Source organism: Heterocephalus glaber, unplaced genomic scaffold (assembly GCF_053883595.1).
Source record: "Heterocephalus glaber isolate CG9 unplaced genomic scaffold, H.glaber_assembly_v1.0 deba00001743, whole genome shotgun sequence".
Classification (NCBI taxonomy): domain Eukaryota; kingdom Metazoa; phylum Chordata; class Mammalia; order Rodentia; family Bathyergidae; genus Heterocephalus; species Heterocephalus glaber.
In genome coordinates, this window is record NW_028258449.1 from 2,714,467 (window position 1) to 2,731,789 (window position 17,323).

Here is a 17,323-nt window from a genome sequence, read left to right on the forward strand (position 1 = left end):
CAGAGACAGAAAGGGAAGGGGTGGGACCCTTCAGAAAGGCGCCAGGGACCTCCCTCCTCACCTGGGCCACCTCCTGTTGAGTCAGAGGTGATGGGGTCGGTGCCTGGTGGTCCAGGCCCCTCTGAACCCTGCTGCACTGGGGGCCCTGCCTCCATGCGGGGGTCTTTGGGGTGACTGCATATTTAATCCATATCAGGGGGATCTAAGAATTGCTGCCTGCAGGCCAGGGCTGGGCCCTGCACTCTCAGGACAGGCTCTGAGGGGTCCCAGGACTCCAGTGAGGAGCTCCCGTCTTTGTGGTGTCAGCCTGGCCTCTCAGTCAGGGGCCTGTGACGGAAAGTGTGGGCCGAGGTCCTTTCCTTAGAGTGCTCGGGTTGGCTTGCTTTTGTAATAGATCCAAACCCACCATCTTTTTCTGGAGATTTTTGTTTTGTTCTGTTTTTGGTTTTTGTTTTTCTTTCAGACAGGGTTTCAAAGTCACAGTCCTCCTGCCTCAGCCTCCCGAGTGCTGGGTGACAGTGTGTGCCTCCGAGCCTGGGTCCATGGAGACCTTTCAAACCAACAGGGACTTACCTCTCAGTGCAACTTCACTTTAAACTTTTCCAGGGCCACACACCAAGGGACGCGCATGTCACCGGCGCCCACTTTCTCTGGGTCAGGCCCCAGGCACATCTGTGCGGTGAATGCTGGGATTTGTCCTGTTTTGGAGACGGGGCGCCTCGACTTGCCCCAAATCACTGCCGCTGGACAGCGCAGGCACGGGAGGACGTGGCAGCCAGTGCTTTACCCTCAGAAGCAGGGAACGAGCTGCTCCTCTCTCCACAGGGAGGAGGAGCCGCCAGCCTGGCTCCTCCTGGGAACAGATGCAGGTTCACCGAGTCACCCCAAAGCCCTCCCGCTCTCACCTCAGTCTCCCTATGAGGAGACCGAGGCACACAGGGTGGAGGCTCCGGGCGAGCGTTCAGGCACCCCGTGCCTGCTGGCTGTTGCTCCCTCAGCCGGGCCTCGGCAAGGGCTGTTAAAGCTCCCACCACGGCCGTGGCCATCGACAATCGCCACGCTGGGGCCGAACGCTTATCAAGAGTCACGGCCCCCAGAAGGGAGGACTTGCTTACTTCTTCTGAAAGAACAGCCTTTTATTTCTCTTCTTAGTTTCTACTTTTAATAGAATGCAGATGCGTAGTCCGTGCACTGACTCCCGTGGCAACCGTGAAACCATGCACTGCGGACTCGCAGTGACCTGAGCACTGACGCCCAGGACGCCCGAACAGTGACGAAAGCGGGACCTTTACCGCGCTGTGCGATTCACTTTCTTCCTTCCTTCCGGTGATGGGTTATTTGAGTAGTAGATTTTTGAGGTTGCTGACAGTCTGCCTTCTAGTTAAGAAGAATAAACATCTCTTTATTTTTTTGCCATTTTTCTTTATCACACAGATATTCTGTTGTTGTGTTTGTTTGTTTGTTTCGAGACAAGGTCTCGCTGTGTAGTTCAGGCTGGTCTTGAATTGGTGGCAATCCTCATCCTCAGCCTCCGGGTGCTGGGACCATAGGCATCACCACACTTGGCGCCACACCGGTGTTCTTTTATACGAGCTGTTGGAGCCCCATTGGCGTGGCCGCCTGTGGCCTGGTGGCTGTCCCCGTGTGCCGACTTACCCATCGCTGGGTCCGTGCCCCACTGAAGCCTCCTCCGTGCAGTCCCCAGCTCTGAAAATAAATAAAATAGCACACGTGTCCTCAACCAGAGGACACCGTCAGGGCCTCAGAGGCCCCATCCTGAGCGTCTCCTTTGACCCCCGCTTGCTCCTGTCCATCTGCAATGTGGCCCCTGTGGGATCCAAGCCACTGCCCGGTTCCCCGGTGCTGCCCAGGCAGCTCTGGGCCAGCATCCAACCCGATTCCTGAGCCGGCTTCCTGCGGTCAGGCAGAGGGGTCCTGAGCAGGCCCCACTGTCCTTGTCAGTGCTCGACTGTCGCAATCACAGAGGGGGTGCTGTCCCCAGGCCGAGTACGGGCACCTGAGAGAGGCCGATTCCTTCAGACGGCCCAGGGTCACTGGGACCTGCTGACAGTGTGCAGAGCGCCTCAGAGAATGTGAATTAAATCAGTCTCTCATGCTGCACTTTGAACTCAAGGAAAAAAATATGGGATTCATCCTTGTCAGATTTTAATCTTTAGAACCAAACCAAGGGCTCTTGGATCCTTATTCTCCTAGCTGGTGCAGACTCAGCAGCTTCTTTGCTGTCTACTTTGTCATCTTCCATTGATTCTAAGAGGCCCTGACTGAGAAACACATCATTACTTTATGTGCCGCTGAGAGAGGGCTGCACCAAGTACACTATGAACATTTTCCCCTCCCTTAGAATTTCCTTTCCTATGCAAAAGGTTCTTTTAGGAAATGTCAAACATAGAAGTCTCCTTACACCTCTCTTGCATTACAGAAGAAACTCAAGTATGAAATGAAGACATTCCTTAGACTCCTGCAGGCCCTTTCATCACCCACAGATTGGCTTCGCCACCCGTGCCCACAGCGCAGAGCTTTGGCACTGCTGGGAGTGAACCTGGTGTCGAAGGGGAGTCGCAGTGTTGGGTGGACTAGATGTGGGGGAGTAAAGAAAGGCGCGAGTTTTCTCTTCCCGCAGATTAAGGGCTTCTGTTTTCACATTTGGGTCTTTGACTCATTTTGACCTCAGTTTAGGACTCGGTGAGAGGTAGGGATCTAGGCTTAGCCTTCTGCGTGTGAGCAGCTAGTTTTCCCAGCACCATGTGATAAACTGCCTGTCCTCCAGCGGGCGTCTGTGGTCCACATGTCAAAGATCCGGTAGCTGCATGTGCCTGCAGTTGTTTCTGCATCTTCTGTGTTGTTCCACTGATCCTCATAATCTGTTTTTGTGTCAGTACCATGCTGTCATTATCACTGCAGCTTTGTAATATAACTTCAAATTCAGGATTGTGATGCCTTCTGCTGTGCTGTTAACCAGGGTTGCTTTTGCTATCCTGAGTCTCTTCTGATTCCTATGAATTTTAGGATTGTCTTCTTCAGTTCTGAAAGAATGCTGTTGGTATTTTGATTGGGATTGGATTAAATCTGTATATCAATTTGTACTGCAAACATATACAAATAAATAATAATTCAAAGTTTAACGTTTCTTAAAAAAGAAAGTTACACCTTGATCTTCTCCAAGCTTAAAGCCAAAAGTTAAAAAATCTTTGACTTAGAACTGAGACCTAAAATTATATCTCAGAATAAAACAGAGGAACAGCTTCATGACATTGGACTTGGAGATGCCCCACTGGTGTGGTCCCAAGAGAGCCTCATCCACCTCAGAAACTTCTGTGCAGCAGCAGAGGGGAGCCAAACTGGGGAGGGCAGGGGATGACTCCAACTCACCTGTCTGACAGAGAAACGATGTTCTGAATGCAGAAAGAACTCCTATTCTCAACGACAAGCAGCCTCATTGATATGTGGGAGGGGCCTGAATCAACCTTTCTCCAAAAATAACATACAAACAACCAACACCCATGTGGAAAAGTGGTCAGTATCACTAATCGCTAGGGAAATGCAGACCAGAAGCAGTCAGGTGTCACCTTGCACCCCACAGACAGCTGCTGTCGAAAAAACAAAATCGCCAGGGTTGGGGAGAATGTGGAGAAACTGGAGCACTTGTGCACAATGGAAGTTCCTCAAAGAATTCTAACCAGAATACCCTATGTCCCACTTCCGAGCAGGACCTCAAAGCAGTATTCGCTCACTGATGTTCACAGCAGTGTTACTCACAGTGGCTAAGAGGCAGAAGCAGCCCAGGGGTCTGTGGATGGATGAATGGATGAAAAAACGCAGCCCATGCCTGTCGTGGAGTATTACTCAGTCCTGAAAAGGAAGGAAATCCTGCCACATGCTGCACCACCGGGGAACCTTGAGGATGTGGTGCTTAAGCAAAACAGCCCAGGTGCAAATGACCAATATTACACAGTTGGGCTTGGATGAGGTGTCTAAAGTGTTCAAATTAATAGAAACAGAAAGTAGAAAATAATATATACAAAGGCAGCACCACCACCAAGACTGCCATTCCCTTAGCCGTCCTGCAGGGCTAGGTAGAGCTGTGCAGGTGGAGCAGTTGATAATTCCTGTTTAACAAAGGACATTTCTCCCAGTTTTACTTTGTAGATTTGTATCAATTTTATTTTTAAGAAATTATGCATCTCATCTTGTTTGGGGTCAAAAAAACAATTGGCTCTTCAAATTGTTATTTCTTTTATGTGTCTTTGGCATGGTTTAGTAGAAGAAATATAGGCACTCAGAAGCCTAAAAAATAAAACTGCCTTCCTTGGAAAAAACACATGTTTAAGTGTTGTTTTTCTGCTTTAAGACAAGTAATATCACATACCTACCAGTTCCTGAGTTCAGTCTTGCTTTTGTGTATAATCCAGCTACCAGGAGGCTGAGGCAGAAGGATCACAAGTTTGAGGGCATCCTGGGCCACTTAGTAAGACTTTTTCTCAAAATAATACAATAAAAAGGGTTGGGGACGTAGCTCAGGTACAGTGCGTGCCTAGCATGTATGTACCTGGCCCTGGCTTCAATCCCCCACCAAAAGAAAAGATGACACACACGTGCTAGTGTGCGCGTGTGAGATCACACTCAGGGATCTCGCCCGCAGTCATCACACATGCGTGGAAATAACGTGCAGATCTCTCTTCGCTTTTGCTCTCTCAGCCCCGTCAAACCCGGAGGTGATCAGGATAAACTCGATCGTGGACATAGCAGCCAAAGTGGAGGACTATTACCTCCAGGGCTACGTGGTGGGGGCCCTGCACCCCATCCTGCACCCCGCAGGCCCGCGAGTACCCCTGCCTGCGAGTCACCTGTACCGAGCGGTGCTGCTGCGGCCCAAAGCCAGGTGAGCAGTGCGGGGCCAGCTGGGGCGGCTGGGGCTGGGCTGTCCAGGGGAGAAGCCTCTCACAGCCGGAGGGCGAGGCCAGGTGCGGGTTCCAGCCGGCCTGCAGCAGGACGGCAGCCAGGAGACCCATGCCTGTCCTGGGAACCTGAGGACACAGCGCCTTGCACACCTGCGGGTGTGGTGGGGATGGTGGAGCAGCAGGGACCTGCAGGCCGGGCATAGCCCGGCAGGCAGGGGTCCCCAGGAGCCTGGGACTGCTGAGCACCAGATGCTGCACCCCTCAGACTTCTACCAGAAGCCAGACCGGGTCACAGGCTGGACAGACCACCGGCCTCTTCTCCCTAAAACACGACCAGACCACCCCACCCCATACCGGGGAGCAAACCCCACATTGTCATTTTGGTAGCAGTCAGCCTCCAGCCACCAACGCGCTCAGCAAGTCCTCTACACTGGGCTACACGCACAGCCCTCTTTGATTCGAGGCAAAGTCTCACTGAGCTGCCCAGGTTGGCCTGGAACTTTCAACCCTCCTGCCTCAGCCTCCCAAAGAGCTGAGATCACTGCATGTGCAACTATGGCCAACTCTGTTTTATATGACTTTTTAAAAATTGACAGCTGCTTTTCTAAACAATCCTACAACCACTTTTTTAAAAACTATTATTTTATTGGTACATTTTAGGTATACAATATAATGACATTCATCATTGGAGATCTGCACCTTTACATTATCTCTCTTGGTTCTTATTTTTCCCCCTTCCCCTGCCCTCCCTTCAACCCCTCCATCCCTCCCAATTTACAAAGACTTTGTTTCCTTTTTTTCATTTTCTCATATTAATTCCATTCCTTTCTTTCCTTTGCCCTACCCCTCCCACTTCCCCTTCCCCTTTGCCCCTTTTCTTTCTATTTCACATTATCTCTTATACCTTTTAGTCCTTATTTACACTTTCAGTTCTCACACTAGAGAAACTATTTGGTATTTACACGTGTGTCCTATTTATTTTACTTAAGCGTATGGCCTCAGTGTGCATCCATTTAGCTATAAATGTCTCTAGTTTCTCATTCTTTATGGCTGAGTAGTACTCCATTTTATTAAAAAAAAAAACAACACCACATTTTCTTTATCCAGTCTCCAGTTGATGGGCACTTGGGCTGTTTCCAAGTTTTAGCTATTACAAACTGTGCTGCTATGAACATGGGTGCACATATATCACTGTGGTATGATTTTTTTAATTCTTTGGGGAAGATACTCAGCAGGGGAATAGCTGGTCAAATGGGACTTCCAGTCCTAGTTCTTTGAGGTATCTCCGTACTGATTTCCACAGTGGTTGCACCAGTCTACACTCCCACCAACAGTGGAGCAGGGTTCCTCTTTCCCCACAGCCCTGCCAGCATTTGTTATTGGTTGATTTCTTGATAGCAGCCACTCTTTCTGGGGTCAGGTGGAATCTCAGCATGGCTTTCATTTGCATCTCTCAAATGACCAGTGATTTTGAACATTCTTTTATATGTTTATTTGCTATTTCTACTTCTTTGTCTGAGAAATATCTGTTCATTTCAGATGCCCATTTTTGGATTGGGTCTTTAAATTTGGGAGTTCTGATCTTTTTAAATTCTTTATAGATTCTAGATAGTAGGCTTTTGTCTGAGGAATAGCAGGTGAAGATTTTTTCCCACATTGTGGATTGTGTCTTCACACTGCTGGTGGTTTCTCTTGCTGTGAAGAAGCTTTTTAATAAGAAGAGATCCCACTTGTTGACTGTTTGTGCTAGTTCACAGGCAACTGAGGTTTTGTTCATAAAATCTTTTCCTACACCAATGTCTTCAAGAGGTCTACCTAACCTCTGTTCCAGCCAGTTCAGCGTTTCTATTTTAATATTTAGACTTTAATCCATTTCTATTTTAGTTTAGTGCATGGTGAGAGATATAGGTCTAGTTTTAGTCTTTGGCAAGTTGAAACCCAATTTCTCCAGCACCATTTATTAAAGAAGCTATCTTTCCTCCAGTGAGGGTGTTTGGCTCCTTTGTCAAAGATGAGATGGCTGAGTGTGTCTGGAGTTGTTTTTGTACCTTCTAATCTGTTCCACTGGTCCTCACGTCTATGTCTTTGCCAGTACCACACTGTTTTTATCACAGTAGCTTTGCAGTATAGCTGCAGGTTGGGGATTGTGATACCCCCTGCCATGTCTCTGTTACCTAGAATTGCTTTTGCTATTCTGGGTCTCTTCTTGTTCCAAATGAATTTTTGGATTGTTTTTTCAAGGTCCATGAAGTATGCTGCTGGGATTTCAACTGGGATTGCATTGAATCTATATAGCAGTTCTGGAAGTATGGCCATTTTCACTATGTTGATCCTTCCTACCCAGGAGCGAGGGATGTCTGTCCATTTCCTGCTATGGTCTTCAGTCTCTCTTTTCAGAGTGCTATAGTTTGGAGAGAAGAGGTCTTTGATTTCTTTTGTTAGGCTGATTCCTAGGTATTTCAGTTTTTTGGATGCTATTGTGAAAGGAATTGTTTGCCCTAGTTCTCTCTCAGTGAGTCTGTTGTTTGAGTAGAGCAAAGCTATTGATTTTTGTGTGTTGACCTTGTATCCAGCTACTTTACTAAATTTGGTTATTAAGTCTAGAAGACTTTTGGTGGAGTTCTTGGGGTCTTCTATGTAGAGTATCATGTCATCTGCAAATACTGACAATTTAACTTCTTCATTTCTTATCTTTATTTCTTTTATTTCTTTGTCTTGTCTAATTGCTGTGGCTAATATTTCCAAAACTATATTGAACAGGAGTGGTGACAGTGGACATCCTTGTCTTGTTCCTGATTTTAGTGGGAAGGATTTCAGTTTCTGACCATTTAGTATGATATTGGCTGTTGGTTTTTCATAGATAGCCTGTATCAGATTGAGGTAGAGACCATCTATTCCAATTTTTTGTAGGGTTTTTATCATAAATGCATGTTGGATTTTGTCAAATGCTTTTTCTGTGTCTGTTGAGATGGTCATACAACCACTTTTGAATGCCTAGATCGCATATTTGGCAGCTTTTATGGTAAAAATGCTGTTGCTCTTTCCAGTGAAGAATGAAAATAACCGAAACATACCAACCAAAAACAAATAGAATTAGAACTGCATTTTAAGTTCTAAAAAAAAAAGGAAATAACCGAAACAATGCTCTAAATTAACACATTTTTTTACAGAACTCTTCCAAAGCATCTCAAAAACCAGAAAGAAAACTGTTCTGTCTTTATAGTGATAAACACCAATCACTTTAACTGTGAAAGGGTGAACGACAAATGAACTAAGAGGAAAACAGTGAGGAAACAGGAAAATTGGAGGATTCGGAGGGGGTTGAAACATTGCAGGTGTTGGGGGGATTGGCCCAGTGGTAAAGTGGTAGCCTAGCATGCACCAGGTCCTCCCTTTGATCCCCAGAGCCATGCAAAAAAAAAAAGGCAAGGGAGGGAGAGAGAGAGGAAAAACCTAAGTGGCCCAGGTGTAGTGGTGCAAACCTGAAACCCCAGCACTCTGGAGGCTGAGGCAGAAGAATCACTGGAAGTTCCAGGCCAACCTGGGCTGCATAGTGAGTTCAAGACCAGCCTGTCTCAAAAACCAAAACACCAAAACAAAACAAAATTGGTGGTGCGTTTTAAAGCCGGCAGGCACCCGTGTCCTGTGCCCGGTCTCAGAGTCCCCACGGGTGCTGAGCAGTTTGGGGTCGCTGAGAAAACCCGTGTTAGCAGTGCTACCCAGACCGCAGCCCTCGTGAGCCCTGTGCAAATGAGTGACCTTCCCACTCAGCATTGCTCAGGTTAGCAGTGCCCGGATGAGGCTAAGAATGGGCAAGGAGAGAAAGGCCAGCAAGGGAAGAGGAAAAGCAGAGGGTGCTCACCTGTCTCTGTGTATCCGTGAGGTGTAACAACGACCCAGAATCATTTCTCCTAGCTTTTTTTTTTGGTACCAGGGATTGAACTCTGGTCCTTGCGCTTGTTCAGCAGGCAAGGAAGCTGAACTGAATCCCCGGCCCTCTCCTAGCGTTTATTGAAATGACAGACACCAAGCTCGTTCATTTGAGATTAGAAATTAAATTACTAGAAGTTCGGATCGAGGAACTTTAAGTTAGTAGAAGTGACTGTGCTTCTGGTGTTTTTATGAGAAGAGAACCACCAGGCTTGAAACAACAACACCAGACCGCCTGGACAAATAAAAGATGGGGAGGGGACAGGGCAGCGGGCAGGAATGGAGACAGAGGAGGGGGTCAGGTGGGAGCAGAGCTTCGCTGTGGACATGCACCAGCTCCTGAGAGGCATGTGATCAGACCCACTGCAAACGTGGGCTGATGAAAATAGAAATCAACTTAGAGTCCCTGGCCTGGCCTGCGAGCTGCTCCCGTGCCATGACCACATCCCAGACGCTGCCGCCAGCCTGAACAAGTTCTCTCTGTTGCAGCCCCAAGCGGCCGGCAGCACCCAGCACACAGAGGCACCCACGGCTGGTCATTGAGGAGTGTCCCATCCCAGAGGACATGCAGGCCAGAGATATCGCCAAGGAGCTGATACAGAAGGTATGGGGGTGCATGTTATATGGCCCCTGGGAAAGGGCTCCTCTTTCTCAGCTTCTTCTTTTTTACATTTAAAAGAATAAAGAAGCAGTAGACTACTTACTCTACCTGACTGTAAAACAGTGAGGCACTTGTACCAAATTGTACTGCTTGAAAAACAGAAAAACAGCTAGGCGTGGTGGCCCACACCTGTAATCCCAGCACTTGGGAGGCCGAGGCAGGAGGACTGCCATGAGTTCAAGACCACCTGGACTACACAGTGTGATTCTGTCTCAACACACACACACATGCACACACACACACACAGACACACACACACACAGACACACGCATGCACCAGAAAAGCAGACCAGACCAATGAAACATAATGGAGGTAACCACATAGCAACAAACTTGTTAAGAGAAAGTGGAAAAATAACCATCACATGATAAACAGAGAAAGTGGGCATTTATTCTGTAGAAAATGCAGTAGGTTCCGCATTTCAGATGAGATGTGGGATGACTTTTTAAAATAGAAAGAACCTGAGAGAAAATAGAAAAGCAAGCACGTGAGTTGAGAAGATTGAGGGGTCTGAGGCCATAAATATAAATGTGCACCCGAAAAATTAACTTAGAGAAAACAGCAAAGGTGTCCGACGGAGCACACAGGAAACTGGTGTAAACACACGATGTGACGTCAGTCTGGGACAGTGGAGGGCTGGGCTGCAGATGCAAAGAGAAAGACCTACTAACAAGATACCGGGTGCAGATTCAACCAAATCATTTTTAATGTAAAAAAAAAATTGAGAATTAATACCTCTCCACTGTTAAACTGGGAAATACAGTGGAAATGATTAAATCCAGTGTCAGAAAAGCTTCAAGACAAGTTAACATCCGCGTCGCAGCTGGCTTTGTCATGCCCAGCACAGTGTTCCTGAATCCCAATTTGGAAATAAACATCCTCAGTCCCAGTTAATTTCAGAAACTAGCACCCTCTTCCTTAGCAGTCTATTCCAAAAAGTAATATGAAAAGAGAAAAGGTCATTTTCATATAGAGATAGGTAATCACCAGTGAATAATGTTTCCAATGACTGGAAGTCTAGGAAGGAGACAGTGGTTATCAATGTAATCAAGAATTTTATGGGCATGAAACATGACAAGTAATTGACTATCCAGAGAGTAAATCTATACACTAGAAGTTAGTCAGAACTTAAAGTGAAGGTGGACATTTACCTAGATTGATTCAAACCAGGAAAAATGGTATGTTCATAAACAGTCCACGATGATAGGGCTTTACGATGAAGGCTTTTGTTTGTTTCCTGTTTGTGGTTTATTTGTATCGACATATCTCCAGGTTTTTAGCTCTTATTAAAGGCCTACAGCCCAACACCTAAGGCAGTTCCTGTCAGGTAAGAGAAGGTGAAGCTTGTCCCCTGCTTCGACCTGGTCGAAGCTTAGCTGTGCTCGAGTGGGGTCTGCTGAGGCCTCTGCTGGCTAGAGATGATGTCACTGCTCAGTGCAGGCAGAGGAACAGCCTTTAGACTAGACGTTTATAAACAAGGACACACACGATTGCGTCTGCTATTCTGGGAAATCTAACACTTTTTCTGGGAATGAGTTCATCACTCCATGAAGCTTCTTTTGAAAACACAAAGGTAGCTGCTGGTTTGGTCTTTACAGGCTTCCTGCAGTGCCGTGGTTGGCATCTGACTTCCTGGACACAGCTTAAAATCCACGAAACAGGAAAGCACTGTTATTGCAGCAATCTGGGTGAGGAGGCCTTCCATGGAGGCCCGGGCTGCAGGAAAAGCAGCTCCTGAGCCGTCTGGACACTGCATCAAGTGGGAACCAGGGCGCTAGGTAAAGCCTGGGGTTTTTTCTGAGTAGCCGCCTTGTGTGCAGAGCTGGTTTTGGACGCTGGCTTCACACCAAGTCTCAGTGTCCCCCAAGGCTAGCTCCGTGTTGGTCTTTCTGGTGCTGGGCGGAGCAGGCTTCATGCCTTGAGGCAAGCTCTCCTCTGAGCTGTACCCACAGCCCTTGCTCTGGGGTTGACAAGCGTTCTTTACCCCTTGGGCTGGGAAAAGTAAAATCGCAGCACTCCACGTGGAACCTGGAAAGCACGTGGATGCTGTCTGTTACCAGGCGGCCTCCCAGACGAGGGCTGCTAGCGGTAGCCGGGCCTTTCTGCTTGCCTGGCTCAGACCGGCACCCACCCAGTGGCGCTGTGGGCACCTCACCTGCCTCCCAGGACTTGGAGCAGAGGAAAGCTGCGGCTACCAAAGGCTCCGCTGGTTACAGCCCCAAAGTGTTGGTACAGGAGGAGGCGAGTCGACCGCACCGCAGCCCGCAAGCGTCCTGCCTCATCCTCAAGGCCCAGGTGCGTCCCTGGGACGGCCCGTGCTTGGTCCTGCTCCGACTCTTCCTGGGTCTTTCTTCCCCCTCCTGGCGGCTGCAGACGTCTCCTTTGCCCACCCACCACAGCTCTTCTTGCGACCCAGACAGGCTTCAAAACCCCTAGGTAAAGCACTTCAAACACTGGGAAGAACGATGCTAGCTCTTCACTCTAACTTAACAAGTACTTAGTCCAGCACCTATGTTCTAGGTCCTAGAAGGACAAAGCACTGCAAAACGAAGTCTGATCGGACAAAGCCCCTGCCCTTAGAAGAACTCGAGTGAGCACAGGAGAGACTCGAATAGAGAGGGGGCAGAGTGAGGGGAAGCCAACTGTGGCTCGGGCAGGGGCAGGTGAATGTGGCAGGTGTGTGCATGGGATTAAAGCTGACCGTGGATCCTGCCCAGATGCGGGACAACGGCACAGCGACGCAGGTGGAGGAGCCCGGAAAGGGCCCGGGACTGGGTGGGACCTGGGCTCCCCACATGTCCACGCCTGGAGTTGGTCTTTCCACTAGCTGTGGCGGCCAGGCCAATTGTCCCAGTACTCAGAAGGCTGAAGCAGGGGGATCCCGAGTCCCAGCCCAGCCTGCAGAACAGAGTGAGACCCCATCTGAAAACAGAAAGAATTACTCTTTAACTTCTTCATCAACACCAAGTAAACATTACTGTGGGTTTTCTGCATTTAAATTATATCTTCATATCCCCAAAACTCCACCAAAAGACTTTTAGATTTGATAACCAAATTCAGTGGCGTAGCCGGATACAAAGTCAAATTTGAGTGGATACACTCAAAATGCAATAGCCTTCCTGTACACAAATAACAGACTCGCTGAGAGAGAAATTAAAGAAACAATCCCTTTCACAATAGCATCCAAAAAATGAAGTACCACTGGGGATTTAGCTCAGTGGCACCACACCTGCCTCGAAAGTGCAAGGTCCTGAGTTCAATCCCTGGTACTACAAAAAAAAAAAGTACCTAGGACTCAATCTAACGGAGGAAGTAAAAGACCTCTACACTGAAAACTACAGTACTCTGAAAAGGGAGATCGAAGAGAATATCAGAAAATCGAAAGACATCCCTTGTTCTTGGATAGGAAGAACAAATAAGTGAAAATGGCCATACTTCCAAAACTGCTATACAGATTCAGTGCAATCCCAATCAAACTACCAAGAGCATATCTCACAGAATTAGAAAAACGATCCTAAAATTCATTTGGAACCAGAAAAGACCTAGAACAGCGAAGGCAATTCTGGGCAAGAAAGGCAAGGCAGGGGCATCACAATCCCGGACTTGAAATTATGCTACAGAGCTATGTTGATTTAACAAAAAACAAAAACAGCATGGCGCTGGCAAAAGAATAGACTTGAGGATCAATGGGACAAACTAGAGGATGCAGAAACAACTCCAGACATACTCAGCCACCTTATTTTTGGCAAAGAAGACAAACACCCTCACTCTTTAATAAATGGTGCTGGAAAAACTGGCTTTCCACATGCTGAAGATTGAAACTAGACCCATATCTCTCACCACGTACTAATCTAAAATGGAAATGGGTCAGAGATCTAAATATTAAAACGGAAACACTAAATCTGCTGGAAGAGAGATCAGGTAGAATGCTTGAGGACATAGGAGTAGGCAAAGACTTCATGAACAAAACCCAGACCACACGGGAAATACTACAAAGAATCAATGACTGGGACCTCATCTTATTAAAAAGCTTTTGCACTAAAAAAAAAAAAAAAAAAAAAAAAAAAAGCTTTTGCACTGCAAGAGAAACCACCAGCAGCATGAAGAGACAAACCACAGCATGGGAAAAAAATTTTACCAGCCATTCAGATAAAGGACTATTATCTAGACTATATAAAGAACTCAAAAAAAAATCAGACCTCCCAAATTTAAAGACCCAATCCAAACATGGACATCTGAAATGAACAGATATTTCTTAGACAAAGAAGTAGAAACGGCAAATAAATATATGAAAAAATATTCAACATCACTGGTCATTTGAGAGATGCAGATGAAAACAACACTGAGATTCCACCTCACTCCAGAAAGAATGGCTGCTATCAAGAAATCAACCAATAACAAATGCTGGTGGGGTTGTGGGGAGAAAGGAACCCTTCTTCACTGTTGGGAGTGCAGACTGTTGCAACCACTGAGGAAGTCAGTATGGAGATACCTCAAAGAACTAAAACTAGAGGTTCCATTTAACCCAGCTGTTCCCCTTTGTGGTATCTTCCCGAAAGAAATAAAAGAATCAGGGCCGGGGATTTAGCTCAGTGGTTTCACCACCTGCTGCACAAGCTCAAGGACCCGAGTTCCATCCCCGGTACCAAAAAAAAAAAAAAACCCAAAAAAGAATCATACCACAGCGATATATGCTCACCCATGTTTATAGCAGCACAGTTTGTAATAGCTAAAGCTTGGAAACAGCCCAAGTGCCCATCAACTGACAAGTGGATAAAGAAGAAAAAGGGGTTTTTTATACAATGGAGTTCTACTCTGCATAAAGAAGGATGAGCCTCAGACATTTCTAGCTAAATGGATGCAGCTTAGACCATACTCCTAAGTGAAATAGATCAGACGCTCATGTGTAAATACCGCATTGTTTCTCTGCTGTGAGCAACCGAAAGTGGCAATAAGGACTGGGATGTATAACAGATGCTGGGAAATGGGAAGAAAGCGTTCAAATGGGAAGGGGAACAAGAGAGGAGAAAGGAAGGAAGGGACGAGAAAAAAGTGAAAATAGAAGGAAAAGTGGGAAGAAAGCTTTGTACACAGGGAGGGGAGGGGAGGGGAGGGGGCGAAGGGAGCATGGGAAAAAATGCAATAAAATTTCTTAAATAAATGAACAAATTGTGTCTCCTGAAGCGTGAGGACTACGTGGCGGTGCCGCCGGGGGTCTGGGGCGTCCTGGCCTTGCTGGGCTGGAAAGGTCCAGCTGTCTGTGTCTGGAGCTGGGGCCACCGCGGGCCCTGCAGCCCGAGACAGCCTATTGTGCTCTCTGCGCCCTCAGATCAACGCTGCTGCCCGCAGAGGAATGCGGTTCGTGGGCTTCACTCCGCAGCTGCGTGCCCCACCCAGGTGCTGCAACGAGGCCGGCCGGGACGCTGGTGCGGAGCCGGACGACAGCTGGCCGGGCCGGGGCAAGGGGCCGGGCAGCGGGCCGGTGTGGGAAGGTGACCCTGGGGAGGAGTCCCGCCGGGAGGGCGACGGCAGCCCCAGCCCCTCCACGCCAAGGAAGGGAGAAGGTAAGCACAAGCGGAGTCGGGGGCGCGGAGCGGGCCACTGCACACTGGCTCAGGGGCTGGGGCCGGAGGGTCGCCATGGTTCGAGGCCAGTCCGGGCCACATAGAAAGACGCTGTCTTGGGGCCGGGATTTAGCCTAGTGGTTCTGCCGCCTGCCTCAAAAGCACAAGGTCCTGAATTCAATCCCTGGCACCAAAAAAAAAAGAAAAAAGAAAAAAGAAAAGAGGGGATTTAGCTCAGTGGTTCCGGCGCCTGCCTTGCAAGTGCAAGGTCGAGTTTGATCCCCGGTCCCCCCAAAAAAGAAAGAAAGACACTGTCTCAAAAACGAATGAACAAAATGAAAAAAAAGAGAATACGGTCCTAGATTCAACTTAGCAAAATACATTTTTGAAGCAAAACCTTTTTGAAGGTTTTCTCAAAGTAAATTTCTGAAGACTATGAAGATTAAAAGAATTAATACAGGGCCGGGGATTTAGCTCAGTGGTTTCGCCACCTGCTGCGCAAGCACAAGGACCCGAGCTCGATCCTCCATACCAAAAAAAAAAAAAAAAAGAATTAATACAAACTGTGCACGATTTTTTTTAAATCCCCAGAGCAGGAAGAAGGCCGGAGGAGTTTCAGACCACAGTACCGGCTAGCGGGTTCCCAGGGCCATCCACATTATGAAGCTGGGTTGAGGCTGAGGCAGGAGGATCACTTGAGCCCACGAGTTCGAGTCCAGGCTGGGGAACAGAGTGAGACCCCATCTCAAAAAAATAAAGAATTCATCTTTTGATTCTTCTGTGTCAATATCAAGCAAATATCACTGTGCTTTGGGCTTTTAAATCACTATCTTCTTTCATGATGAGAATTATTTGGGAAAGTTATTTTGAGAGATTTCTAGAACCATTTTTAATTTTGCTCTAACTCTGGAGACACTGTTAGGAGGTCTCCAGACCCATGCCACATGGTCCTGGGGTGGACAGTTAGTTTCCTCATGGCAGTTCCAGCCCGTGTGCTGTTCATCTTGGTCCTGGAAGCTGTGTGAGGATTTTCCATGGGGCCTTTTCCCTGTCACCTTTGAGGCTTCCTCTGCTCATCAACTAGAATATGAAACAGCACTTCACGATGAAGCAATTATTCCAACAGCAGCCCTGCACTGGAAGTAACTTTAGTCAATGGCTTTGTTCTTGGTCACCAATATGCAGATTTTCCCAAGCCACCACTGAGAGGTATTATATTTATATGGGGCTGTTCACGTTTTCCAACACCTTTAGAGACTTGGTTTCTGTTTTTTGGTTTTGGTTTTGGTTTTTAGACAGGGTCTGGCTGTGTAGTTCAGGCTGGTCTCGAACTCACTATGTACCCCAGGCTGACTTCAAACTCGAAGCAATCCTCCTGCCTCAGCCTCCCAAGTTCTGGGGTTACAGGCATGCACCACCACGCCTGGCAACAGGCTTGGTTCTAAACAGCACTGTCACAGAACATCAAAGGCTCTGTCTGCTTCAAGGTAGCAGCCTGGGCTCCAGAGTCAGATGCCTCAGCTTCCTTATGAAGAGGGGGTGCTGGGGGGACCCCCAGGGCTGCTGTGAGGAGGGGTCTGCAAAGTGTTGGACCCTCAGGAGGTGAGCTGCAGGGCTGAGCCTCCTCGCTGTGGGCCTAGCACCCCTGCCCCGTAAGCCTCCCAGGGGGTCCAATCTGGGGTCTGTTTCCTGTCCTCGGAGGCCCACACCCAGCATACTGCTTTGTCCAGCCATCAGTCTTTGATTCTGCCTTCTGAGTATTTAAATTATGTGCGTAGTAATAACTTTCCCATGGTGGAAGCTCTTACCTGGGGGATGGAGAAGGGGGCCATGGGATGCACACAGGACCCCACAGGTCCTGAATGCTCTTGTCTGTAATGCAGCTGAGATTCTGCTTCCTGAAACGTACAGGGGCTGTGGGCCCTGGGCCACAGGTTAAGAATTTGCCAATTGCCAGCCATGTAGAACACACGACCCAGCAGGTCCGTGTTTATGTGTATTCCAGTCTCCTCGCTCACATGTCCAAGAAGACATGGAAAATATTTGTTTAAAAAAACTGGAAAGAAGCCGGGGTTAGTGGTACATACCTGTAACCCCAGCACTCAGGAGGCTGAGGCAGGAGGATCACTTCGAGTGACCAGCCTGGACTACATAGTGAGATCCTATTTCAAAAAACCAAAAAGATAAATAAATAAATATCTGGAAACAGTAGTTACATCTATCAAAGGAGAACAATTACCTGGAATAC

General features: G+C 47.7%; 1 protein-coding gene across 7 annotated transcripts in view; it reads left to right on the forward strand.

Annotated features, from left to right (window-relative positions):
- Rftn2 (raftlin family member 2) overlaps positions 1 to 17,323 on the forward strand; it is a 68,912-nt gene that overhangs the window by 30,210 nt on the left and 21,379 nt on the right. For all 7 annotated transcript variants that reach the window (XM_021249734.2, XM_021249733.2, XM_004871693.3 and 4 more), the window contains 3 exons: positions 4,717 to 4,900; positions 9,339 to 9,453; positions 14,841 to 15,075. In XM_021249734.2, the coding sequence (XP_021105393.1) occupies positions 4,717 to 4,900; positions 9,339 to 9,453; positions 14,841 to 15,075 (534 nt within the window). The remainder of the gene's footprint in view (positions 1 to 4,716; positions 4,901 to 9,338; positions 9,454 to 14,840; positions 15,076 to 17,323) is intronic.